This window comes from Tamandua tetradactyla, chromosome 23 (assembly GCF_023851605.1).
Source record: "Tamandua tetradactyla isolate mTamTet1 chromosome 23, mTamTet1.pri, whole genome shotgun sequence".
Taxonomy (NCBI): Eukaryota; Metazoa; Chordata; class Mammalia; order Pilosa; family Myrmecophagidae; genus Tamandua; species Tamandua tetradactyla.
This window is the reverse complement of record NC_135349.1, coordinates 7,596,309-7,623,872: the sequence shown is the minus strand read 5'-3', so window position 1 is coordinate 7,623,872 and position 27,564 is coordinate 7,596,309. Positions and strand designations below refer to the sequence as shown.

Genomic DNA, 27,564 nt, shown 5'->3' with positions numbered 1-27,564 from the left:
TCACCCCGAGAACCTCTTTTGTTGCCCAGATGTGGCCTTTCTCTCTAAGCTGAGCTGTCAAGTGAACTCACCGCCTTCCCCCCTCTACGTGGCACATGACTCCCAGAGGTGGTAAACCTCCCTGGTAATGTGGGAAAGAAATCCTGGAATGATCTGGGACTCAGCATCAAAGGATTGAGAAAACCTTCTTGACCAAAAGGAAGAAAGAAATGAGACAAAATAAAGTATCAGTGGCTGAGAGATTTCAAACAGAGTCGAAAGGTTATCCTGGAGGTTTTTCTTATGCATTATATAAATATCACCTTTTTAGTTTATGGTGTATTAGAGTGGCCAGAGGAAAGTACCTGAAACTGGAGAGCTGTGTTCTAGTAGCCATGTTTCTTGAAGATGATTGTATTATGATATGGCTTTTCAATGTGAATGTGTGATTGTGAAAACCTTGTGTCTGATGCTCCTTTTATCTACAGTATAGACAGATGAGTAAAAAATATGGATAAAAATAAAATACTAGGGGGAACAACGGTTAAAATAAATTGAGTAGATTGAAATACTAGTGGTCAATGAAAAGGAGGGGTAAGGTATGATATGTATGAGTTTTTTCCTTTTTTTTTTTTCTTTTTTGCCGGAGAAATGCAAGTTTTCAAAAAAATGATCACGGTGAAGAATACACAACAATGATGATATTGCATTGATTATTCACCAAGTGTAGAATGTTTGTATGTCAGGAATGTTTGTATGTTTGTTAAGGTTTACAACAAAAATATTTTAAAATTTCCCCTATTAACCACATTCCAAATATATAATTCAGTGCTGTTAATCACGTTCACAGTGTTGTGCTACCATCACCACCACCCATTACCAAAACTTTTCCATTGTCCCAAGTACCAAAATAATGCCACTAAGACATCAGTGTGTACACATCTGTTTGAGTCTTTCAATTCTTTTGGGCAAATACCTAGAAGAGAGACTGTCAGGTCATATGGTAATTCTATACTTAACTTTCTGAGGAACTGCCAAACTGTCTTACACAGGAGCTTCACCATTTTGCGTTCTGGCCAGCAATGAATGAGTATTCCTATTTCTCCATATGTTCTCTGATACTTATAATTTTCTGTTTTTTTAATAGTAGCCATTCCATAGTGAAAGGGTATCTCATTTTGGTTTTGATTTATGTTTCCCTAATGGTTAACAATGTAGAACATTTTTTTCATGTGCTTTTTCACTATTTGTATATCTTCTTTGGAGAAATGTCTATTCAAGTCTTCTGCGCATTTTTAAATTGGTTGTCTATTGTTTCATAGAAGGATTTCTTTGAATATCCTGGATATTAAACCCTTATTGGATATGTAGTTTCCAAATACATATTGGGGAGGTGGTCATTTTACTTTCATGATAAAGTCCTTTGATATGGAAAAGTTTTAAATTTTGATGAGATCCTGTTTATCCATTTTTTCATTTTTTCCTTGTGCTTTGGGTGTAAAGCCTAAGAAACCATTGTGTAAAGCAAGGTCCTGAAGATGCTTCCCTTCAGTTTTTTTTTTTTTAGGAGGTTTTTTTTTTTAATCATTCTGGATTTTATATTTAGGTCTTTTATCTATTTTGTGTTATTTGGTGTGAATAGGGGTCCACTTTCATTCTTTTTCAAGTGAAGATCCGGTTTTCCCAGCACCATTTGTTGAAGAGGCTATTTTCTTCCCAATTGAGTGGCTTTGGGCCCTTTTCAGATATCAGTTAGTCATAGATGGATGTGAGTGTTGATTTCTGAGCTCTCAATCCAATTCCATTGGTCTATATGTCTGTCTTTGTGCCAAAACCATACTGTTTTGATTACCATGGCTTTGTGTTCTAGTTTGCTAGCTGCCAGAATGCAACACACCAGAGATGGATTTGCTTTTAATAAAAGGGGATTTATTTCATTAGTTCTTCAGACGAAAGGCAGCTAATTTTCAACTGAGTTTCTTACATGGGAAGGCACAGGATAATCTCTGCTGGCCTTCTCTCCAGGCCTCTGGGCTCCAATAGCTTTCCCTGGGGTGGTTTCTTTCTGCATCTCCAAAGACCTGGGCTGAGCTGTGAGTGCTGACATGAGGTATGCTGAGCTGCTTGGGCTGTGCCACATTGCGCTCTCTCATTTAAGCACCAGCCAATTAAGTCAAACATCATTCATTACAGCAGGCACGCCTCTTAGCCAACTGCAGATGTAATCAGCAACAGATGAGGTTGGCTTATGTCCATAGAAATAGATCTAGGCACCTTCAACTGGCCAAATTGACAACTGAATCTAACTACCACACTTTGTAATAAGTTTTACAATTGAGAAGTATGAGTCCTCCAAATTTGTTCTGTATTCAAGACACTTATTCTTACATGTATATTGGGTGGTTGGCTTTACCATTTCTGCACAGAAGGCTATTGGTATTTTGTTGGGATTGCATTGGGTAGAATTGATATCTTAACAATGTTCGATCTCCTAATCCATGAGCATGGAATGTCTATTTATTTAGGTCCTTGATTTCTTTCTTTCTCTTTTATTCTCTTTCATTTGTTATGTCTTTGATTTCTTTTAACAATGTTTTGTAGTTTTTAGTGTACTAGTCCTTTCCATCCTTAGTCAGATTTATTCCTAGATATTTGATTCTTTTAGTTTTTATTGTAAATCGAATTCTCTTGACTCCTTCTTCGAATTGTTCATTACTAGTGTATATAAATAGTACTGATTGTGGGGTGACCTTGTATCTTGGTCACTTTGCTGAATTCCTTTATTATCTCTAGGAACTTTGTTGTGAATTTTTCAGGAGTTTCTGATTATAGGATCATGCCATCTACAAACAAAGTTTTACTTCTTCTGTTCCAATTTGGATGTCTTTTATTTCTTTTTCTTATCTAAATACTCTGGCTAGAACTTTTGGTACAATGTTGAGTAACGGTGGTGACCGTGGGCATTCTTGTCTTGTTCCTGGTCTTAGATGGAAAGCTTTTAGACGCTCGGACTTTCACCATTGGGCATAATGTTAGTGGTGGGTTTACATATATGCCCTCTATTTTGTGGAAGAGGTTTCCTTCTATTCCTAGTTTGCTGAGTGTATTTAACAATTGATTTTCTTATGTTGAATTATGCTTGCCTCCCTGGGATATATCCCTCTTGATTATGTATAATTCTTTTAATATGCCGCTAATTCCATTTGCTAGTATTTTGCTGAGGATTTCTGCATCTATGTTCATAACTACTATTGGTGTGTTATTTTCTTTTCTTGTTATATTCATAACAAATATCTGGCTTTGGAATGAGACTAGTGTTGGCCTTTAAGAATGAATTAGGGAGTGGTCCTTCCTCTTCAGTTTTTTGGAAGAGTCCAAGCAAGATTGTTTCTTCTTTGAATATTTGGTAAAATTCCCCTATGATGCCATCCAGTCCTGGGCTTTTCTTTGTTAGGAAGTTTTGATTACTGATTCAGTCTCTTTATTAGTTTTGGTTTGTTGAGATCTTTTATTTCTTCTGAAGACAGTGTAGGTAGTTTGTGTGTTTCCAGGAATATGTCCATTCATTTTGGCTATCTAATTTGTTCCATCTAGTTGTTCATTGTATCCTCCTATAGTACTTCTTCTTTCTCCATCATTTTTAAAACATTTTTATTGTGAAATATAACATATACACAAAAAAGTAATAAATTGCAAAGTACATTGTAAAATAAGTAGTCATAGAACAAATTTCAGAGTTTGGTGTGGGTTACAGTTCCATAATTTTAGGTTTTTCCTTCTAGTTGCTCCAGGACACTAGAGACTAAAAGAAGTACCAATATAATGATCAGCATATTCATTTGTTAAATCCTATCTTTTCTGTTATAACTCCTCTTGTCCTTTGATCCTTCTCCCAATCTTTAGAGGTATTTGGACTATGCCCATTCTGGGTTTTCATGTTGGGAGGGGGTGTTGATAATATGAGATAGGGGGATTGAACTAGCAGATGTTCTTGGAGAGGCTGGTCCCTCTGGGTTTCAGGACTTATCTGGCCTAGGAGGTTGTAGGTTTCTGGAAATTAATCTTAGTGCTGAAACCTTTGTAGAATTTCAGATTGAGCCCCGGGGGGTTTTAGGGTTGATAGGAATGGTTTTGTTGGGGTTTGGCAAACCATGGTAAATGGTAATATCTAGCTGAAGCTAGCATAAGGGTAGCCTCCAGAATAACTTCTCAACTCTATTTGAACTCTCTTAGCCACTGAAACCTTGTTTTGTTACATTTCTTTCCCCTGTTTTGGTCAGGAAGGTATTGTTGATCCCACGTTTCCAGGGCCAGGCTCATCCCTAAGAATCATGTCCCACATTGCCAGGGAGACTTTTACCCCTGGATGTCAGGTCCCACATTGGGGGGTGGGGGAGGGCAATTATTTTCCTTGCAGAGTTGGGCTTAGAGAGAGGCCATGTTTGAGGAATAAAAGAGGTTTTCTGAAAGTAACTTGTAGGCATAATTACAGGTAGGCTTAGCTTCTGTGCTACAAAAATAAGCTTCACCCGAGCAGCCTTGTGGTAGTTAGATTCAGGTGTCAGCTTGGCCAGGTGAAGGTGCCTAGTTCTATTGCTGTGGAAACGAGCCAACGGCATGTGAGCCTCATCTGTTGCTGATTACATCTGCAGTCAGCTAGGAGGCGTGCCTGCTGCAATGAATGATATTTGATTTAATTGGCTGGTGCTTAAATGAGAGAACTCAATGCAGCACAGCCAAAGCAGCTCAGCCCAGGCCTTTGGAGATGCAGAAAGGAATCACCCCGGGGAAAGATGTTGGAACCCAGAGACCTGGAGAGAAGGCCAGCAGAGATCACCCTGTGTAAGAAAAAACCTCAATTGAAAGTTAGCTGCCTTTCCTCTGAAGAACTATACGTTAACTAAATAAATCCCCTTTTATTTGAAAGCCAATCCATCTCTGGTGTGTTGCATTCCAGCAGCTAGCAAACTAGAACAAGCCTTGATATCAATGATTTGACCTATTGACTTGGGAGTCCCTAATGTCTGACACAGTATCAGGGATTTCCCTAGTGATAAAGCTTAATAGTTCCATATTTTGTCTCCCATCCCACCAGGGACTCTGCCAATACTTTTAAATTATCTGCTTAACATACTCTGGGATGTATCTGGGTCTTCCGTTAAGCTACACAGAATTGCAAGCCTTTGTTCTTATTATGGGCTCCAGGTGTTTGGGTTGTTTAAATGAGCTATCCCCACAGATTGAGTTAGAGTATATGCAACAGAAAATTTTGCTTTTGGACAAACTAAACCTCTCTTCCTTTGGCCTTATACAGTACGTAAAGTTCTACAATAAAAACTTTGTCCTCCTTACCCCTGTATTCTGATTTACCTTAGTCCTGACCCAGTCAGTTTTTCTTATTTCTAACTGAAGCCTGATATCTTTTTTTTTTTTTAAACAGTTGTTGTATGTAGCAATGCTGACCTTCAGAGCTGCAGAACTCCAGCTCTGAGTCTTAGGTGTCACACAGGTACCCAAAGTTCCAGGGAAAAATAGGTTATACTTATATAGCATAGTGTCTCAAAATCTAGAAATAATATTTATAGCTCTGAATTAAGTGTGACTGCTGTAGGAGTTTACAATCCAGACCCCAGTTTTCTTATAAGTATTTTCTAAAAGAGGCCATACATTATTTGTTCAGTTCTTTCTGGCTTATTTTGCATCACATATTGTCCCTGAGGGTTCATTCACTTCATTGCATGCCTCACAACTTTGTTTCTTTCTGTAGTTGCACAATGTTGCATCATATGTATATTTGACAGTTCACCATTCTACTTATCAGTGTATCCTTCAGCCACCTGTGTCCATTAGGCATGTGTGTAATTGTCCAAAGTCAACAATCCATGTCTCACGGTATCCTCATTTAGTTGTACAATCAACACTGTCAATTTTAAACACTCTTCACTGCTCCAAAGAGAAAAATAACCAATAAATACACCCTCACCAAATAGAAAATCCAAATCTCCCCTTAACTCTTGTCCCCCCTCGCCCTGTGCCCCCCCCACCACCAATTATTTACCCCCGGTATTTCTGTGGTACTGTTGATGTCATCCTGTTAAATGTAGACCATAGCATGCAATAGTAGTTTCCCCCCATACCTGTATTATTTACTTTTTCTACAAGATTCATATTTTTTAATAGATCATGCAAGAACTTTATCTTTGTAGTGTTCATTGGTGGGATACTTGGCTTGATACAACCCTTTCAATCATGTTCACCTATAATATGGCAATATTATTTATAGACCCAGTAATGAACTGCCTTTACTTCTATCTATTCTTTTACATTTAAGCTCAATCTTATGAGCTAACCATTCACCCATCTCTAGGTTCTGTGTACCTCTAGGTCCCCTATGTTCTAGGTCCCCTCTGTTTATATGCCTCTGAGTTTACCAGGGTCATGAGAGCAAAATCATATTGTGTCAGGCTTATTTTACTCAGCATTATGTTCTCAAGGTTCATCTATGTTGTCACATGCTTCAGGACCTCATTTCATCTCACTGCTGCATAATGTTGCATCATATGTGTATACTACATTTTGTTTATCCATTTGCCTGTTGATGGGCACTTGGATTGTTTCTGTCTTTTGGCAATTATGAATAATGCTGCTATGAACATCGATATACAAATACATTTTTGTGTCACTGCCTTTAGCTCTTCTGGGGATATACCAAGTAGTGGTATTGCCAGATCCTTAGGGCAACTCAATATTTAGTTTCCTAAGGTTGGAACCACCAGACTGTCTTCCATTGAGGCTGTACCATTGAACCAGCAGTGAATAAATGTTCCAGTTTCTCCACATCTTTTCCAATATTTGTAGTTTCATTTGTTTAATAACAGTCATTCTTATAGGTGTGAGGTGATATCTCATTGGAGTCTTTTTTTTTTTGGTGCATAGTCCAGGATTTGAATCCGGGTCTCCCACATGGAAGGCAGGTACTCTAACCACTGAACTACCCGTGTACTTTCTTAGTGTAGTCTTGATCTGCATTTCCCTTACAGCTAATGAAAATGAGCATCTCTTCATGTACTTTTTGCCTATCTGATTTGTGCTTTGGAAAAATATTTATCCATATTTTTAGCTGATTTTATAATTGAGTTGTTTGTTCTTTTGTTGTTGAGTTGTATGATTTCTTTATGTATACAGGATATCAAACCTTTATCCAACACGTAATTTCCAAATATCTTCTCCCACTGAGTTGGCTGCCTCTTCAGCTTTTTGACAAAGTATTTTGAGGCAGAGAAGCATTTGATTTTTGAGGAGTTCCCATTTATGTTTTCTTTCATTGCTTGTGCTTTGGGTATAAAGTTTCTCCCTCCTATTACTAGGTCTTGAAGACGTTGCCCCACATTTTTTTCTAGGAGTTTTATGGTACTGGCTTTTGTATTTAGGTCTTTGATTTACTTTGAGTTCATTTTTGTATAGGGTGTAAGGTAAGGGTTGTCTTTCATTCTTTGGTTGTTGATATCCAGTTCTCCCATTCCCATTTATAGAAAAGAGTATTCTCTCTCAGTTTAGTGGATTTGGGGACCTTGTTGAAGATCAGTTCACCAAAATTTGGTGGCCTATTCATGCACTTTTGATTTGATTCCATTGGTCATTATTTCTTTGTGCCAGTACCATGCTGTTTTGACAACTGTGACTTTGTAATAAGCTTTAAAATTAGGAGGTGTTAATCCTCCCACTTCATTCTTCTTTTTAATCAATATGGCTAATGGCTGCCACCTTCAGCAGGGAAGCTCTGGATAATCTTACCCTTGGGACAGATATGGCTCATGGTAGGCGTGTTTCATCTTATTTGTAGGTCCTAACTTAGCTGGGCCCCTCCTTGTCTTTCTAGAAAGCTGGAGGCTTGGGCATCATCTAAACAGAGAATAGGTAGCACAGCCTGAGGCAGACTTCTGCGTACTTAGGCCTGGACCCATCTCCCAAGGTTGTTTTAAGCGGGGCTTCTCTCTCTCTGTGGCTTACTTCCTTCTCAGTCAGAAGTTTCAACTTCTGTATTTTCCTTAGGGAAATATAACTCGCAACCCTTTCTTCTAGCCAATTCATACTGACCAGTACATAAATGCAGATTTTGTATTTTGAGCCCCATTTACAATACAACACTCATCATGTTCTCTCCCCATGCAAGGCATAAGATTCCCCAATTATATGGGCTGCCACTTGCTTTCTTCTCATTCTCAATAGAACTGATTTAAACCCTTTATATATACCAGCTAAGAAGTCACGGTAAGACATGAAAAGAATAAAATAGAGAGGATTTGAGTACTATGCGAGGTCTAAATAGCAGCAGTTTATAAATGTAGATCCAAGATGCCATCTACAATGTTAGATATGGTAGAATAATTTCAAATGGATTTCCTGTTTTGGTGAGTTGTAGGGAGAGTAATATAATCAGCTCAGCTTATTTAACCTGAACCTAAGAGTTAGAATAAATGTGGAAACAAAAGGGCTCCTTAAAGACCAGAAAAAACTTTTGAATAGAAATTTTATTTGAGAGAGGGAGTTGTGGAAACAGTGGTAGCGGGACTGGAGAAGAGACACAGAAGGGGAGGCAGCCAATAAAGCATCTATCATCGGGTGAATGCGTATATCCCATGGAAAGCTGTAAAACAGAAGCTTCAAAAATGCTGTACACAAGCAAAGATGGTGATCTTGTATTTAAATTTGAATTGTCATCAACCAGTGGTTGAAGGCTACACAGCAGGAGCAGTGGGCTTCCATGGTTTTAGAAAAGCCTGCAGTCAGAGGGAGACAAATACTGCCAATCGGAAGAAGCACACAGAAGGGGGTTAGCTAGAGGGACATGGCCAGGGTACCAACAGCATCTGCTAAAAATATTGACTTAGAACTCTCAAAGAACCTATAAAATACTGTTATTATTTTGAAAACATTTTGCTGGTTGCTAGCATGAAGCCTTCGTATTGTTTTTACAAGTCTATGCTGTATCAGATCTTTTCTACATGAACCAAAGAGAGGCATCATAAACCACTCACTGTCCATCAACTGGTTCCCAGCCTGGGAGGAACCACAGGGCAAAGCTGCTGGCCCCCCTTCTGCTTGAACTAGACTGGAGACAATCAGACTATGGGGGTTCAAGGGATTCTGGACACAACAGAACAGTCTATTACATTTTCCGTGAAGTAATTCTTGACCACAGCGGGAAGGTTAGGTACAAAAAGAGGGTCCCCACAGAGACACCACTTCAGTTTTTACTACATTTTAGGAAACAAGTAAGTTAAATATACTTGCAGTGGAGGTAAAGTTCTGATATTTAAGAGGTAGCTTTCCCCGTCAGTATCACGTAGCCATCTGTCCTCTGTGAGTCCCCTGATGCTTTATAAAGCTTGTGCGCCAACTGAAAGATTTCCCACAATTGTCACATTTATAGGGTCTCTCTCCAGTATGAAGGACCTCATGTCGGTGAAGGTTTGTTTTAAAACTAAAAGTTTTCCCACATTCTTTACACTGGAAGAATTTCTCCTTGGTGTGGGTTCTCTGATGCTGAATGAGGTCTACGTGCCGACCAAAGCACTGCCCGCACTCACTGCATTTATGGGTGTTCTGTTTCGTGTGAGTTTGTTGGTGGCTCATAAGGGTTGAATGCCGACCAAAGGCTTTTCCACATTTCAGGCATTTATGGGGTTTTTCTCCACTGTGGGTGAACTGATGTCGAATAAGAGTTGAATTCTGACTAAAAGTCTTCTCACATGCACTACATTTATAGGGCTTTTCTTTGGTGTGAGTCCTCTTATGCTCAACAAGGTAGGAGAGCTGGCGGAAAAACTTTCCACAGTCATGACATTTATATGGGTTTTTTTGTGGGTGACACTGTTTATGGGCATTAAGAACCGACTTCTGTTTGAAGGCTTGCCCACATATGTTACATTCAAAGGGGTTCTCTGAAGTATGAATTCTTTGATGGCGTATAAAATTGGCCTTTCGCCTCATGACTCTTCCACATTCACTGCATTTGTAACATTTGGTAAGAATTGGCTTATGCCTCACAAGCAGGAGTCTCTGATTGAAAGGTCTCCTGTACTCGTCATATCTGCCCCATTTCTCCCTGGTTTGAGGATTCTGGGCTTGAGGTAGGTTGTGGTTTTGAAGGAAGCCCTTGTTACATTCAGCACCACCAGCAGGGAACACAAGCCTAGAGTTATCCACAAGTTCCTGCCATGTATATATTTTTTCTGAAGAGTTCTTGGCCCTTTTTTGTTTCACCACTGCTATCTTATATAACTCCATTTCTTCGGAAATTTTCTGCTCTGGGGTTAGCTTTTTCATTTTGCATCTGGCTTCAGATCCTGACCAAATAAAAAGAAAATAGATAAACAATCTGTGCACTACAGAAGGAAAAAAGGCAAAACCAATTGTTTGTGACATCAGACAATCAAATGAAACTTAAGGTGTGCTCGCTTTATTACATCATTAATCTAAAGAGGCCAAAATAGTGAATTTAATAGTACTCTTAGCTTCACAACAGAAAGAACTCTTGACATCAACTGATCGACCAAAGAATGCATGAGAACGTGTGCTAAGGAATGTGAAAACAGAAGAGATCCATTCCATTACTGGAAAAACAACTCATTCTCAGGTTGTGCCTGCTGATCTGCATCAGCAGTGTTACATAAATGTAGGAGAAGTAGTATCTTATACTTTCCAGATAAATATTTTTAAATAATTCTGGGTGAAAAAGTTCATTAAAAATGAAGAACAGAAGAGAAAAAGTATAGGATAGAACCAAAGAAGTAGGTGAATAGAGCAGTGTTTCTCAACCAGGGAGGCTTTGCCTACCCAGGGGACATTTGGCAAAGTCTGGAAACATTTTGATTGTTACAAGTTGGGGGCATGCTACTGGCACCTAGTGGGTAGAGGTCGGTGATGCTGCTAAACATCCTACAATGCATAGAACAGTTCCTCACAAAAAAAAAATTATCCAGCCCCAAATATCAGTACTGCTAAGGCTAAGAAACCTGGAGTAGAGGGATGTAAAGAGGGTAGGAGGGGCAAGGAGGACATAATCAGTAGAAGAAAATAAGAATACCAAGGGAACATGACGACCACAATGAAAGTAAGGGAGGAAGAAATAGTATGTAGGAAGGATAAGTAATGCATGTAAAGGAGTTCCTAGAGTACCGTGAGAGCCGTCACCCAGAAAACACCAGACCCACTACTTCAGAGAAGCAGTTTACTGCAGGACAAAGAGGATGAGCTTTGGAAAGACTTAAATTAAATCCCAATCTATCAGCCTAACTGTGTACCAGCTATGTTACCCTTGTAGTTTCTTCCCCTGGAGAATGGGGTCACGATCACACCTGCTACCTTCCTGGAGAGAAGGATGGCTAAGCGATAGAATACATGCCCCATGCCTGGTGCAGTGCCTGGTGCACAGAACGGGCTCCACGGGCATGACTTCCCTTCCTCACCGTGTCCATATGGCCCTCCTCCTCACCCACCTGGGCAAGCACTACTGGAAGCCTTCCTATTCCCGGCTCTCGGCAGGTCCAGCATCCATGGCTCTTCCCAGTGCTGCAGCTGAGAGATGACCTCAGGTTTGGGAAACCTAAATCCTACTCGTAGGGAAGTAAATGGGATGTGGCAGTTAGTGAGTCGCAAAGAGATGTCCCAGAGCTCAGTCTAAACCCCTTCGGTCCTAGTGACAAGCAGAGAGATAGGACAGCGTGCAAAAGGGCTGGAGAGCCTAGCAACGGGCACCATGTCTGCAGACTCGTGAGAACTTTTACTCAAAGCCTGGATGATATTTGTACCCTTGGACCTGGTACTTTCTCTTTTTTTTTTTTTTTTTTTTTTTTTTTTTTTTTTTTAAGGAAAGACAGAGAGAAGGAAGGAAGGATAGAAGGAAGGAAGGGAGGAAGAAAGGGAAACATCTTTTTAAACATTTTCTTGTTTTATTGTATTTTGTTTCTCCGTTTTTGTTACATGGGCTGGGGCCGGGAATCGAACCGAGGTCCTCCGGCATAGCAGGCAAGCACTTTGCCCGCTGAGCCACCGCGGCCCGCCCAGACCTGGTACTTTCATTATTAGAAATATATCCTGAGGAAAATTGAGGACAGAAATTAGCATACCAGAGATGTTCTGCGCGGTGTTCTAGCAATGCCAAAGTAGAAGTCAACTAAATGTCAACAGGGGGTGACTAAATGTAGGATAGCAAGTTAAAATAGGGAAGGCATATGTGTTAGGTAGATATTAAAAATTAAGGGGTTCATTGAATAGTTTTTAAAATAGAAGAGTGCTCCCAGTATATTAGAAGGCAGAATGTAAAACTCATGTATAGCATGATCCAAATTTTGTTTAAAAAATTGTATCTATAGGAAAAAGTAAACCAAAATATTAATAGTGGTGATTTCTGGGCAGAGGTCCTGCAGATGAGTTTTCATTTCTTCTTTATTCATTGATATATTTTCCAAATTTCTAAAGTAAGAATGTATAATCTTCATAAAAAAATAATAGAGTAAAACATGTGATCTCAAATTCAGAAATCTGAGATACAGAGTACACAGGCAGTTCAGTGGTAGAATGTTCAGCTTCCATGTGGAGACCTGGGTTTGATTCCCGGACCATACACCCCCCCCCCCCCAAAGAAAAGAGAAGCTTCAAATACAGATATTTAAGATATAGTACAAGTTTTCTTGAAAAATCATGCATTAATTCCTTAAAGTGCCCATACTCTTTAACTCCAAAATTTCAGTTCTGGGAATATAGTTTAGCGAATAATCAGAAATGCATGTAAAAATGTATAGTAAGAAACATCCATTGGAACATTATAAAATAGAAATGATAAACCTACTGGCAAGCCAACCAACAAAAACAAAGCCAAATTAAATGTCCCCAAATGGGAAAATGATGAATTACTATGGATCATACAAAAGAATCATACTATGGTCACTGTTTCAGATTGCTAAAGCTGCCAGAATGCAACACACTAGAGATGGATTGGCTTTCTATAAGGGGGTTTATTTAGTTAAAAATTTATAGTTTTTCAGAGGAAAAACAGCTAGCTTTCATCTGAGTTTCTCTGGCACATGTGAAGGCACACGGTGACATCTGCTGGCCTTCTCTCCTGGCTTCTGGGTTCCAGTGGCTTTCCCCAGAGCGATTCCTTTCTGCATCTCCAAGTGTCTGAGCTAAGCTGCTGAGCTCTCTTCTGACCTCTCTCTTTTAAGCCTAATTAAATTAAATTGAGGTTTAATTTAATTTAATTAAACCTCATTCCCCGTGGAAGGCACTCCCCTTAGCCACCTGCAAATGCAATCAGCCACAGATGAATTTCATATACTGATGATTTAAGTCCATAGAAACAGAACAATGGGGCATCGTCACCTGGCCAAGTTGATATCTGAACCTGACTACCACAATCACTATTTATGGCAGATTTTAATAACCTATGGAAAATGCTGATGCCTCAGTATTAAATTTAAAAGGGATTAAAGAATTATACATAGAATATGCTCAGCTATATTTTTAAAAAGCACTGAACCAAAGACTAGAAGAAAATATTCTAGAAAATCAACAGTGTTACCCGGGCATGTTTTCCCCACCTTGTATACTATTTTATACTTCCAAGTATTCAATTATGTTCTTTTAAGGCCTCTAAAAAGACAACGAACAGGGCAGGTCACAGTGGCTCAGCAGGCAGAGTACTTGCCTGCCATGCCAGAGACCTGGGTTCGATTCCTGGTGCCTGCCCACACACACACACACACACACACACAAAAGACAATGCACAGTACAAAAACCACAGGTGAGCAGACAATCTTATAAGAGGTGGTCAAGACTAGACTGTGCAAAATAGCCAGTGAGAGGAGAGACAGAGGACGAGGAAACCCCCACAGTAGGGGTCAATGCTTGGAATAAGACAAAGGAAGGTTCCTGAGAAGATGGAAGCACTGAAGGATCAGAAATGACATTACAATTAAGAATGAATTCCTGGTTCCCACTGGTGTTGCAAATAAAGAAGTTGCTCATTTCCAGAGAGAAGAAAGCAAAAGAGACTTTTTAAGAGAATAAGCTAGCCTTTGGAAGTCAAATTGGCCATCATCTTTTCAAGTGCTAGAGATCTTATAGATGTGGAGGATGGGGGTTAGGGTGACGCTGGAGAATGAATTATCTCTGAACTCTAAAACAAAATGCAACTGTCGGGGTGCACCGGTGGTTCAGTGGTAGAATGCTTGCCTTCCATGTGGGAGACCTGGGTTCGATTCCTGGATCTTGCACCACCAACCCCCCCACCAAAAACATGCAACCACTCATAACTGAAGTCCGTAGCCCCTTATCTGAAACCTTGGGTCCAGATTTCATAATTCAGAACTTTTTAGATTTTAAAAAGGTGACGGCATATATATTTTATACTCCATAATTCCCCAAATTCTGGAGCTGCATCCATCCCTAATTACACTATTTGTGAAACTAAATATATAGGTACACATACCAAGTGAGAAGAATAGGGACCTTTCTGTCCAGGTGAAATCAGAGTTTGACGTTCTGTAGCCACATGAGTTATAAAACTAGTTCTAGTCTTCCGACCTTTTTCTGATTTTGGAATTGCAGGCAAGGGACTGAGATTATGCGTCAGAACACACAAAGCCAAGACACAAAGACCTGGTCGTTACCCAGCAAGACCATGTTTCTGTAATTCTCCAGCATCACGTCTCGGTAGAGGTCCTTCTGACCCCAGTCAAGGTCTTCCCACTCGTCTCTGGTGAAGTACAGAGCCACGTCCTCAAAGGACGGCAACTCCTGGAAAACACAAAAACACAAAAAGCTCCTCATTACAGCGTTCATTCTTATAATAACTGCGTGGGTTATTATCCTACAGGTGATGAAGCTGAAGTTTGATGAGGTAAGGGACTTGGCCAAAGTCCCCTGAGACTTTGTAGGAGGTTCAGGGATCAACTTTTTCTTTTGACTCTAAAGCCAGGCACATTCTACCTTCTATACCTCAGGTTGACAAACTTTTTCTGAAAAGGGCCAGGTTTTGCGGGCCATTTGGTTTCTGCTGCAGCTACTCAGCTCTGTTGTAACTGCAAAGAAGCAGCCGCGGGCAAACAAACGGGCATGGCTGTTCCAATAAAACCTCAGGAACAGGTGCAGGTCACTCCGCCCACTCCCGCGCTATGCACTACTACTTCTCACAAATCATATACTTCTGTTACATATACAGAGAATGGGGAAGTGGGTTGAGAGTAATAAAATCTGCAGTTGGAGGGGTACAGACTGCATATACTAATCAGGTTACCCTTAGGAAACAGACTGCACACTCAAATGAGGTAGCTGAGAAGAGGTTAGCATGAGACTATGTACAAAGGAATAGGCAAGCTTCAAGGAACTGCCAAGGTGTGTTGAAGCATGCAGGTTGTGGCTCTCTGGAGAATGATGACCCACTAGGTCTAAAGGAGTAGGGTAGAGGAGGGGGAGTGGCATCCAGAAAGTCATGGGAAAGGGTGCAGAGCTAGAGCTGGGGCCCTGGATAGTGGAATGTAGCTGCTGCCGTCCTGCAGCCTCAGGGAAAGCAGCCTTGTGGAGGCCAGCCCCTGGGCCCCCTGCCTCTGTCCTTCTACCTGCTCCATCCCATGGCCAAAAGCCAATCAAAAGCTGACAGCAAGGGAGCCCATGGATGCTGGATCTCAAGATCCAGGGTGAAGGGTAGAGACTGGATCTGGAGAGGCAAAGAGAGCATTTCAGCACAACAGGGGTGCCAGAAGTGGACACTGACAATTGTGCTTCCAATCTTGTGGGCTGAGTTGGGGGTGCCACACTCGGGCTCCTGCAGCCCCTGGGGCAGAGGCCTGGTGCCCAGCACCCTCCCTCCTCTTGTAGTATACTGCCTGGGTTCAGAGGTTATTTGAGCAGAAAAAGGGCAAAAATTCTCCAACATCTAACTTGAGTAGTCATCGGAAACACCCACCCCCATCCGAAGAAGCTTCAAGTAGCTCCCCCCTGGAGACAGAAGCCAGAATCTCCCAATCTATCAGGCTTGTCTTTCCTTCCTCTCCAACCTGACTTCCACACCTGTGCTTTCCAGCCCCTCCTGCCACCATCCTGAATGTCCCTCCCCTGACCAGGCTTGCCCACCACCTCCTCAGCCTGCCCCTGTCACCCACCTACATTCTCTGCACCTACAGGGTTAATGAGCGCAGGGGCCAGAATTCTTCATCACCACTCGAGGTAGCTCCGCTAAGTTGCCCTTTGCTTACCACTTCTTGCTCTCCACAGTCCTCAGAACTGCTTTTTCCCTCAATAAGCATTTACCGAGCACTAGTAAGTACCAGTCTTTGTGCCATGTGCCTGTAGTGAATATAAATAAATAAAGCCGGCAGCTCATGCCAGAAGAGGGACAGAGTGGTTCAGACTGGGCCCCGCCTAGGCCTACGAGATGGGTACCGTAGTGCTAAGTGCACGGCCCCCACACCCACATCAGCTCTGCTCCCTGCTGCAGGGCTGGATCTGGTTGGAGGACAGAGGTAATGGGGGCTAGAAGGACACTGTAATGTCAGGTTACTCAGCCCCCACCCCTCCCTCTCAGAAGGCACTGCCAGTTGCTTCCCAGGAAACAGCCCCTTGGATTTCACCCACAGTTTTACCCACGCCCCCCTCCCTCCGTCTCACAGGAAAGCATTCCCCTCTCCCAGGACTCCTTCCTCCTCTCTTTGATTCCACTCTTTCAGATCGCCAGGCTTTGATCCAAAGACAATTTTTCCTTTCCTACATCTTCCCTCCTCCTCCACTGTTCCCTGAACCTATGAAAATGCTCAGATCTTACATATACTTTGGATAAATGTTCTGTGTCTTTATTCCAGAGCAGTAATTGTTATTTCTGGATTTTGAGAGGCTGTGCTATATATGAATAATCTGGTATTTAGAGATAAGAACGAAGCCAATCAGGTCGGGATTAAGGTAACTCAGAATACAAGGGTAAGGAAGACATTGTCTGTATTTTAGAACCTCATCTACTTTTTGACACCAAAGGAAGAAAGGTTTATTTTGTCCAGAACCTATACTCTGTAGCACATAACGTAACTCAACCTGTCTGGACAGATCATTTAAACAATCCAAACACAGGGAGCCCAGAATAAGAATGAGGGCCTTTAATCCTGTATAGCTTAATGTAATCCCTGGATAAATCCCAGAATATATTAAGCTGATAATCGAAAAGTATTGGCAAAGTCCTTTGAGGGATGGGGAAAAAATATGGAACTATTGCATGTTACCATCACAGAAACCCCCTATAAAGTGTCAACCATTAGGGACACCAAGTAAATAGGCCAATTCTTTAATCTTGAGGCTTGCTCTTGTGAAGCTTATGTATATAGTGGAAAAGCTTAGACTACCTACAGGTATGCCTTAGAGTTACTTCAGAAGACCTCTTTTGTTGCTCAGATGTGGCCTCTCTCTCTCTCTTTCTAAGCCCAACTCTGCAAGTGAAACCATTGCCCTCCCCCCTATATGGGACATGACATCCAGGGAGGTGTGGGAGAGGATTCTCAGGGATAAGCCTGGCCCTGGCACTGTGGGATCAACAATTCCATCCTGACCAAAAAGGGGAAAAGAAGTGTAACAAATAAGGTATCAATAGCTGCGAGAGTTCAAACAGAATCAAGAGGCTACTGTGGAGGTCACTCTTAGACAAGCTTCAGTTAGAAATTGCTACCTATCATAGCCTGCCAACCCCCAACCAAAACCATTCCTGCCAATCCTAAGGAATATCTAGGGCACTTTATAAGATTCTACAAAGGCTTCACGCACTAGGGTAACTTTCCAGAAACCTACAACCTCCAGATGGGTCCCTGGACCAGATAAATTCTCAACTGCAGAGGGCCCAGCCTCTCCAGAACATCACCTAGTTCCATCCCCCTATCCCATATTATTGACAGTCCCTTCCAACATGAAAAGATGTTAGAATGGGTATAGCCCAAATACTCCTAAAGAGTAGGAGAAAGATCAAAGGTGATGGTGAAGTTATACAGAGAAGGTAGGGTTTAACAAATGAATGTGATGCTGAATCGGTATATTGATACTTCTTTTAGTCTCCAGTATCTTAGAGCAGCTAGGAGTAAAAACCTAAAGTTGTGGAATTGTAACCCATACCAAACTCTGAAATCGGTTCTACAACTAATTGTGATGTGCTTTGAAATTTATTGCTTTTTTGTATATGTTATTTTTTACACACACATACAAAACGTCGATTGTGATGATAAATGCACGGCTATATGATGATATTGTGAACCACTGATTGTACACTTTGGATGATTTTATGATATGTGAATATATAATATATATCAATAAAAAATAATAACCATCAAAAAAAAGAAGTTTGTGCTGGATTGAAACTGTTGTGTACCCTAGAAAAGCCATGTTCTTTAATCAATACTGTTGGGTGGGATCTTTTTTATTAAATTGTATGCAGATGTGAAAAAAATCAATTTTCTCACCCAATTAAACCCAATTGTGAGTGGCACCTTTTGATTAGATGGTTTCCATGGAGATGTTTTTCCACCTGTTCAAAGTGGGTTCACTTACTGGAGTACTTTAAGAGGGAACCATTTTAGAAAAAGCTTCAGAGCTGACACAGACTTTGAAGATGCAGAGAGAAAACACTCCCCCCACCTCACCCCCGGAAGCCATATGAAACAAGAAGCTGGGAGAGAAATCTTGCAAATATCCTATGCGCCCTTCCAGCTGACAGAGAAACCCCAAACATCATCAGCCGCTTCTTGAGTCAAGGTATCTGTTCTAGTTTGCTAGCTGCCAGGATGCGATATAGCAGAAATGGAATGGCTTTTAAAAAGGGGAATTTATGAAGTTGCTAGTTTACAGTTCTAAGGCTGTGAAAATGTTCAAATTAAAGCAAGGCTGTAGAAATGCCCAATCTAAGGCATCCAGAGAAAGATACCTTAGTTCCAAAAGGCTGATGATGTTCAGGGTTTCTCTCTCAACTGGAAAGGCACAAGGCAAACATGGCAACGTCTGCTTGCTTCCTCTCCAGGCTTCTTGTTTCATGAAGCTCCCCCAGGTGCATTTTCCTTCTCCATCTCCAAAGGTCTCTGGCTGTGTTGGCTCTCATGGTTCTGTCCTCTCTGGCTCTGTTGCTCTCTCCAAAATGCTTCCTATTTTTAGGATTCCCGTAAACTAATCAAGACCCACCTGGAATAGGTGGGGTCATATCTCCATCTAATCAAAAAGTTAATACCCACAATTGGCCACATCATATGTCCATGGAGATAATCTAATCAAAAGATCCCAACCTACATTATCAAATAGGGATTAAAAAGAAAAGGCTGTTCTCACAAGATTGGATCAGGATTAAAACATGGCTTTTCCAGGGCTTTCCAAACCAGCACAGTATCTGTCCCTGGATGCCTTAGTTTGGACACTTTTATGGCCTTAGAACTGTAAACTTGCAACTTAATAAATTTCCTTTTTAAAAGCCATTATTTCTGGTATATTGCATTTCGGCAGCATTAATAAACTAAAACACATTCCTTGCTGCTTCTTTCCCTCTTGTTACCACTCTTTCCCTTCCCTCACTGAACAGGCCTCTGAAGCAGCACTGCACCTGCCCACCTCCCCAGCTATTCCTCTGGAGCTATTTTCTAAGGTTCCCAGTGACTGCCCACTTGGGAGCACAGGAAGGAGTAATCTAGTCAACTCTACCCAAGAAAGTCAGAGATTATTTTTTAACTGAGTCTTAAAATATGAGCAGATGAGTTTGCCTGAGGACAGGGAGAACAACGGTGGAACAAAAGAGCACTGTATGCTGCTGTGTGTGAAGTCTTTGGCTGTCAGGGAGAAAAGGAGGCAGAGCTTTGCGATCTCCCAGAAAACAAGGACACACTGGGGCAACATGGTCTCGCTGCTGCAACTCAGACTCTCTCCAGACCAAGACAGTTCTTTCAAAACCCTTGCAATGGCTTCCTAAATTATCTCTGCTACTTTTAAACTCAGTTTCTTCAGATTACCCTCCATAATGTAACAAATGTTACAAAAATAACTGAGCTTCCACTGTACCTTTTAATAACAACAGTTCAGAATTTACTCCTGTACTGTAAGAATTTATTTACATATCTGCCTCTCCAAATATACCATCACCTCCAGCAAGTAAAAGCTTATCTCCCTGACAATAAGTGGTCTCCATCTCCCAGCACAAGGGACAGTTGTCTGGTATGAAGTAGGTTTAGAGTAACTCTAGTTCATAGTAACAAAAAGTAACATGAAAAGTTAAAATTTAGAGACTGCTTAAAATGTAACTAGATACTATGCTAAGTGTTTCACATGCCCCATTTCATTTAATCCCCTAACTCTCTGTGGTAAGGACTAGTTTATTCCATTTTACAAACAAGGAAACTGTGCCCCAAAGGCTTTTTGTAACTTGTTGAAGGTAACACATCTAAAAAGTAACAGAACCTGGATCTGAAACTAACTTCAGATGAAGTTTTTGGAACATGGTTCCAAAAGAGAAAAACTCTCCAATTGAGAAAGGTGGTTCCACCCGAGCTATGGGGCTCTCCAGCCTTACCCTGGCAGCAGTGATTGTATGGGAGGAAGCAGAGAAGGAACCACAGCTCACCTTCCACCTGGCTGTCAGGAGCCTGGCTTCCATGCCCTGGCCTTTTGAGGTGGGACGCAGCGACTAAGCTGAAGGAGAAAAGACAGGGAATAAGGCCAGCCCTGATTTGAAGCTCTCTCACTAGGCAGACCTGGGACAGGGGATTCCAGAAGGGTCATCAAGCAGTCCCTCTCAAAGACCTGAGCAGGCAGGAAGTCACCATGCTAGGTGTTGGAATATATGATAAAATGAAATGAACTGCAAAAGTAAAAAAGAATTCCTCTTAGGAATTGCTGAAGTTATTTCAACTTTGAAAGCTTTGTGCACCCATGGCACTGCCCTCCCCATAGTGTCAGCCGAGGGTATAAAAGTGATTTTAGTACTGCTATCAAGGTGTCAGGTTGTGTATTATGGAGGTCAATATATGCTCAATATCATCACTCTCAGGGACTCTATACAGACAGTGGAATACGGTGATCTTCAGTATCTTTGTGTGCTTTCCTGTATTTTCCAAATTCTACAATGAAGTTATTTTTGCTGTCACCAGTTATACACAGTAAATAGGTTTTCTCTTTTCCCCCTTGTCCTTTGAAAATAAAATAAACCATCAATTTGGTGAGATGTGGAGACACTAATCTCTAACTTGGCCTTTTAGCTCTTCAGGAATTAAGGTCATTTCAGCTAATGCCACAGGGCTACTTCTTTGTATAAAAGCTTTAAAGGCCAATCTTTATGCAACCCTTCTCCTGCTGCCTGCCCCACCCACTGACAAGCATAATTGGGAGGCGTGGGGAGTAGAGACTCATTGGGTTCAACAGTAACTATAACAGATGTGCTTTCTGGCCACCTGCACACTGCAGGGACACAGGTCTCAGGCTCCAGAGATATTACAGGACACTGGTACCATTGGTACATTCTGCCACTTAGGTCCCCAACATAAAAATAGATGCCATGTACAAATAATAAATCTTGATATTTATGCTAAGCAATTCTCACAAGCTGGCATGTCACCCCCACTGCCCCCAGGGAACAGAATAGCACCTTTAATCAACACATTTATGAACACCAGCTCTCATGGGTCTGTACCAGGACTCCAGGCTCCCCTGGAGAGCAGTAACTTTTTTTTTTCTTTTTAATTTTTTTTTGTTTGTTTTGCATGGGCAGGCACCGGGAATCGAACCTGGGTCTCTGGCATGGCAGGCAAGAATTCTGCCTGCTAAGCCACCATGGCCTGCCCGAGAGCAGTAACTTTCAGTAGACTAGGCCTGCTGCCTTAACTCTTTCCTTGCAGGAGGTTTTAGATTATATTCAGATTTCCTGGGGTTATCACAAATTCAGCTTAAGAAAAAAAATTTTTTTAAGTTGTTTGCTTGCAATAAAAATTGCATGTAACATTAGAGAATTTTTTAAAAATCATTCTTAGTCCTAACACACAGAGATAAATACTGTTAACATATCTGTGGGTTTCACTCCATTTCTTAAAAACTTACAGATAAATTCCAAATACATTTTGTTATATGGCATCAATAACTCATTCCACATATCACCTCAGGGCAGAAAAGAGACCATTAGTCTCAACTCAGTAAAGAGCTATCAAAAGAAAGAAAGTTACCAATATAATCAAAGATGTAGGTTTACTGAAAGTGAAAACTGCTGGAACAAGGAGAGGAGACCTGAGGAAGTTCAGTGAGAGTCTCAAAATGGTGAGCAGGTTTCAGCAGCTTATAAAGACAATTAGGGGAGTTACAATGATTAGTTGACATTGAAGTCCTCACTATAGAGGAGGGTCTTATAAGGCAGAAAACCATACATTATCTCTATTGAAATGAAACTGGCTCAATCCCAAGTGTTGCTTAAACTGCAGCTTTGCCTGACACATCCCATTTTTTATTCCAGAAGAGCCTTGTAGTCAATTGTTTTTATCTTTCGGAAAGTCCCTGTCTCACCCGCAACGCCCAAAGCAGGTGGCTATTTTATTCTATTTATCTTAGAAGGAACCTAAGTTGAAAGAAGGCTTAACGTCAATTATTTTCTTTCTTTGGCTGGTGGAGGGACATCAGAATAGATCCATTCAAAGTATTCCCTTTCCACAGACTGTAAAATTTAAATTTCATTTACCCATATAGGTACAGGGCGGGGTCTCTAAGAGTCCTGATGAAAATTCAGGAAAGAGGCAGACACTTTTGAAAAGAAAAAGAAAACAAAATAAATGGCCCTCAAGCACATCATCGCAGCTGAAGCCATTGCACCTTAGCTGAACCCTGTACTGAACCACAGACCAGATGAGTGGGGGACGGGCTGATCAGACTGAAAGGGGGGCCTTTCTTTTTGAAGGTGCATGTTATGAAAGCTCCTCACATATAATATGGTCCGGATTCCCTAAAAACATCACTTGGAAGATCCACTGCCTCTAAAGCAAGGAGACACCACAAAAAATATCTTGACCGGTGGCTCAATGGTTGGGGCAGAAGCTTCAACCCTTTTATCATCTCAGCTATACTGAATAGCTATTGTGCGTTTGGAAGTCGGCACCCAGCATAATCTGAAATGCTACTGCAGAATGTGAGCAGCTTAAACTTCCATCTCGTTTTCCCCCCGTGAGAAGAGATAAAGACAAAATGGAGTTACTGTCGCTGACAGATTTAAAATAAGAGTTGGGAGGCCATGAAGGAAGTAACTCCTGTGCATTGTGGCAGTTATCACAAACTATGAAATAAGCAAACCATAAGCAGCAACGTTTCCGGGAATTCTGAGCGCACCCGGGCACCGGAAACCAACCGCAAGATAAAGAACTAATAAGCTGTCTGGCCTAAGGAACACCTGGGCAGCCTCAAATAACCACCAATCATCATTCTGAACAATTACGTAATCTTCCTTTTTTTTTCCTTTGAAAACCCCAAAACGGGACACCATTTGGGTTGCTACCTAAATTTATACTTCCCGAATTGCCATTCTAGGACCTCAAATAAATGCTTCTTTTGCCTTGCAGCTCAGTCCGTAATTTCTCGGTTGCCATATAACTAAACCAAACCATACTATTAACCAGCCTTTAATTCCTCTTTTACCTCCTCCGTGCTGAAGACGTGACATCGCAGATAAGATTCAAAAGAGCGTGCCACCGGCCCGCCAGAGCCCACCGGCCCGCCAGAGCCCATCGATCCCATCACACAGTTCCCTTCTCCCCAGGCCTGCTCGGCGCCGCCGCCGCGCCGCCGCCTCCGGGGAGCCCTCCGCCTGGCCCTTTGCGTCACCTCGGTGGCTCCGGGTCCTGGGCGCCCTCTCGCGGCTCTCGGGCTCTCCGCCCGGCTCGCCCCATGTCCAGCCGGTTGGCCGGAGACTACGAATCGGGAGGACTCACCCAGGGAGCCTCAGGTCACCTCCCGCCGGCACGGCCCACGCGTCCTCTCTAGGCTGCGCGGAGGCTTCACTACTCTCTGATCCGGTGGGTGAGAGCCGCGGCCTTGCATGGCCGCCCCGCCCACTCCCGGCCCGGGCCAATCAAGGCCGCCGAAAGGAGGGGGGCTCGGCCTGCTGGGGCTCACGTGACTGCAAGGCCCCACCCACCCTGGCAGGCTGGCATTCGCGTAAAGCCGTGGTTTCCCAGCGCGGGGAAGACCCCACCTCCGCGCCAAGTGTTTTATTAAACTCTCTAGAGGAGGTGGGCGCCGGCACGTTGGGTATTTTTAAAAGCTCTTCCTGTGATTCTGCTGTAGGACTACCAACTCTTTAGAGCGCCATCCCAGACCAGGAAGCATAACAACATAATATGTAATGAACTATTATACACGTGCTATTACTTTACCATCAAAATATGATACAGGTTTTTATTTGAAATTATGTATTTTCCTGTGTTGCTAACTTTTCTCTTACATGAATGCTTAAACGTTATTTAAACAATAAGACACGTTAACAATGACAATTAGTTGTAATTAATAGGACTAATTGAACATAATATGTATGATGAAACATAATAGTTTAAAATGTTTTTATCTGCTATTACAACAACTTATTTTAACACTTTTAACCTCGTTATCGGACACTTACGTTTTATAGGCTTTATTATCGTGCATATTCAAGATACATAAATGAAAGGTTTTAGAAAATGAGACCGTAAATATAATAGTACTAATTAAAGAGATATTGCTTACATTTAGTAAAAAATAGCGATGACGTATTTCTTGTTATCCCATGATACATAACGATGTTTTTACTCTTTTTGTTTCCTTTCCCAATAACACTTTTCTGAATTAATGGCAAGCCTTTGAGATATCCTTCTCTATGTAGACAAAAAACTGAAAACTGACATAAGTAAAATTCACTTTGACTGGGAGCTCTGCTCATAAAACACCGTCATCACACTGATTCCTGCTATCAGTCCGATGTGATAACATCAACTAAGCATCTTCTTGTCAACCAAGAAATAACAAACTAAGCTGCAAGAAACAAAGGCATGTATTTGAGGTCTTAGAATTGTAATTTGGGGGCACAGATTCAGGTAGTAACCCAAATAGTATCACATCTTGGCATTTCCAGGCAAGGATTTTTAAAGGAAAAGAAGATTTAATCAAGCTGTTTGTGGATGGTGGTTATCTGTGGTACTCTAATAGTCCTTCAGTTTAGATCGTTAAGGGAGTTTTTTATCTTGTGGTTTGTTCTATGGTCCACATATCATTGGGGTTTTTGAGGAACACTGTTGCTTGAGGCTTTGCACAGTTTGGTTGTTTGTGATATCTGGCTGAGACCTGCATAAGAGTAACCTCCAGGATGTTACTCCATTTCAAATGTCAGCCCTAGTAACTTTATTTTGTTTTATTTATTTTAAATTCCCCCCTTTTGGTTAAGATCTTTCTCTGAAAGCGTTGCTGATCGACATTTGGTGTTGTCAACAGAAGAAATAACTGGGAGACTGTCTGTAAAACAAAAAGAAAGTTTGATTGAGCAGGAAGAGCATGCATGCAGATTTATGCTTAAAAGGCTAGGGTGAGGGAGCAGCTTATATGGCTGTTCAAGAAGGGAGGGCAGTGAGGGAGTGCATGGGTCAGTCTGGGGGGAATGTCCTTGGACAGTGGTGGACTAATCAGTGAACTGCAGCAACAGGATGTTTGTACACGATCTGGCCATCTGGTAACTGTAGCAAACTCTCTGTCTCCAGCTTTGGCTTGTTAGACGAAAATTCCTACTTTATAGGGGCAGGACTCTGTCATCACTGCAGAAGATTATTGGTATGTCAGCTTAGCTCAGTTGGCTTTTCTTCTTTATAGTTCTCTGCATAAAATGGGAGCTCAGACAAACCAAGGTGGTTAGTAAAGTCATTTATCATCCCATTTTCATAGTATTAATCCCCTGACTTTGGGGGGGGTCATCCCTGGGAGTCCTGTGCTATGTAGGGGGGGACAGTAGTGAGTTTAATTACAGAGTTTGGCTTAGAGAGGGGCCTTATTTGAGCAGCAAGGTTTTCAGGGGTTGGTTCTTAGACATTAATTATGATTAGGCCTAGTTTTGTCATTATAGAAATAAATTTTATAAATGTAAGCGTCAATATCAAGGGTTTGGGTCATTAGCATACCTCAGGAAGTAGTTGTAGCTGTTATTCTGGAGATGAGACATTGTACTGACTATAAAATAAAAAGGATTAGCAAGGTTTGAAATATGTTACGAATCTAGCCTCTCCAAAATCTAACATTTAGCAACTAAGTAATTGCCGCTGAAAGAGCTAGCAGATGATGCCTGTTCACCATGTGCCCTTCCAGCCGAGAGAGAAGCCCTGACTGTGTACGCCATGTGCCTTTTCACTTGAGAGAGAAACTCTGAACTTCTTCGGCCTCCTTGAACCAAGGTATCTTTCCCTGAATGGATGCTTTAGATCGAACATTTCTATAGACTTGCTTTAACTGGGATGTTTTCTTGGCCTTAGAACTATAAAGTAGCAACTTATTAAATTTCCCCTTTTAAAAGCCACTCTGTTTCTTGTATGTTACATTCCAGCAGCTACCAAACTAAAACAATATGTTATATTATAATAAAATAAACAATAAAAAAGTAAAGAAAAAAACAACAAAAAACAAAACTTCAGGTATAGCATTATGATCTAATGAAGTTCCTTAGCTAGCTTAAATGCTTCAGTTTTGTCACTAGCTCTTTATTTTGAAAAGTCATTTAAGAGATTTTTTCCAATTAGCTTTGTTTATTCAGACTTTGGCATGATCTTCATCAGGTTCTTAATTAGTTAAGGTCTGAGTGTCCAGGCTTTTAAGTCTAAGTGATAAGATTGAATACTCTTACGAAACCTATTGGGTCTTCAGTAGGATTTGGAAAAAAAAATTTTTTTTTTTTATTAACAGAAAAAAAAAAAGAAATTAACACAGCATTTAGAAATCATACCATTCTACATATGCACTCAGTAATTCTTAACATCATCACATAGATGCATGATCATTGTTTCTTAGTACATTTGCATCGGTTTAGAGGAACTAGCAACACAACAGAAAAAGATATAAAATGTTAATATACAGAAAAGAAATAAAAGTAGTAATAATAGTAAAAAAAAAAAAAAAACCCTATAGCTCAGATGCAGCTTCATTCAGTGTTTTAACATGATTACTTTACAATTAGGTATTATTGTGCTGTCCATTTTTGAGTTTTTCTATCTAGTCCTGTTGCACAGTCTGTATCCCTTCAGCTTCAATTACCCATTATCTTACCCTGTTTCTAACTCCTGCTGGACGCTGTTACCAATGACATATTTCAAGTTTATTCTCGAATGTCCGTTCACATCAGTGGGACCATACAGTATTTGTCCTTTAGTTTTGGCTGGACTCACTCAGCATAATATTCTCTAGGTCCATCCATGTTATTACATGCTTCATAAGTTTATCTTGTCTTAGGGCTGCATAATATTCCATCGTATGTATATACCACAGTTTGTTTAGCCATTCTTCTGTTGATGGACATTTTGGCTGTTTCCATCTCTTTGCAAT

General features: G+C 41.1%; 1 protein-coding gene across 9 annotated transcripts; it reads right to left on the bottom strand.

Moving 5' to 3' along the window:
* Positions 1 to 7,335: 7,335 nt before the first annotated feature.
* ZNF789 (zinc finger protein 789) lies at positions 7,336 to 24,045 on the bottom strand. 9 transcript variants are annotated; one of them, XM_077140653.1, is made up of 5 exons: positions 23,946 to 23,996; positions 20,609 to 20,676; positions 14,655 to 14,781; positions 11,481 to 11,594; positions 7,336 to 10,328 (listed from the first exon to the last, which is right to left on the bottom strand). In XM_077140653.1, the coding sequence occupies exons 2-5, from the start codon at positions 20,639 to 20,641 to the stop codon at positions 9,322 to 9,324; spliced, it is 1,281 nt and encodes a 426-aa protein (XP_076996768.1). In that variant the 5' UTR covers positions 20,642 to 20,676; positions 23,946 to 23,996; the 3' UTR covers positions 7,336 to 9,321. The 9 variants fall into 9 exon arrangements, with proteins under 9 accessions (XP_076996768.1, XP_076996766.1, XP_076996769.1 ...); XM_077140651.1 differs by lacking the exon at positions 23,946 to 23,996 and adding an exon at positions 23,653 to 23,769; XM_077140654.1 differs by lacking the exon at positions 20,609 to 20,676 and having other exon boundaries at positions 23,946 to 24,045.
* Between the last annotated feature and the right edge of the window lie 3,519 nt (positions 24,046 to 27,564).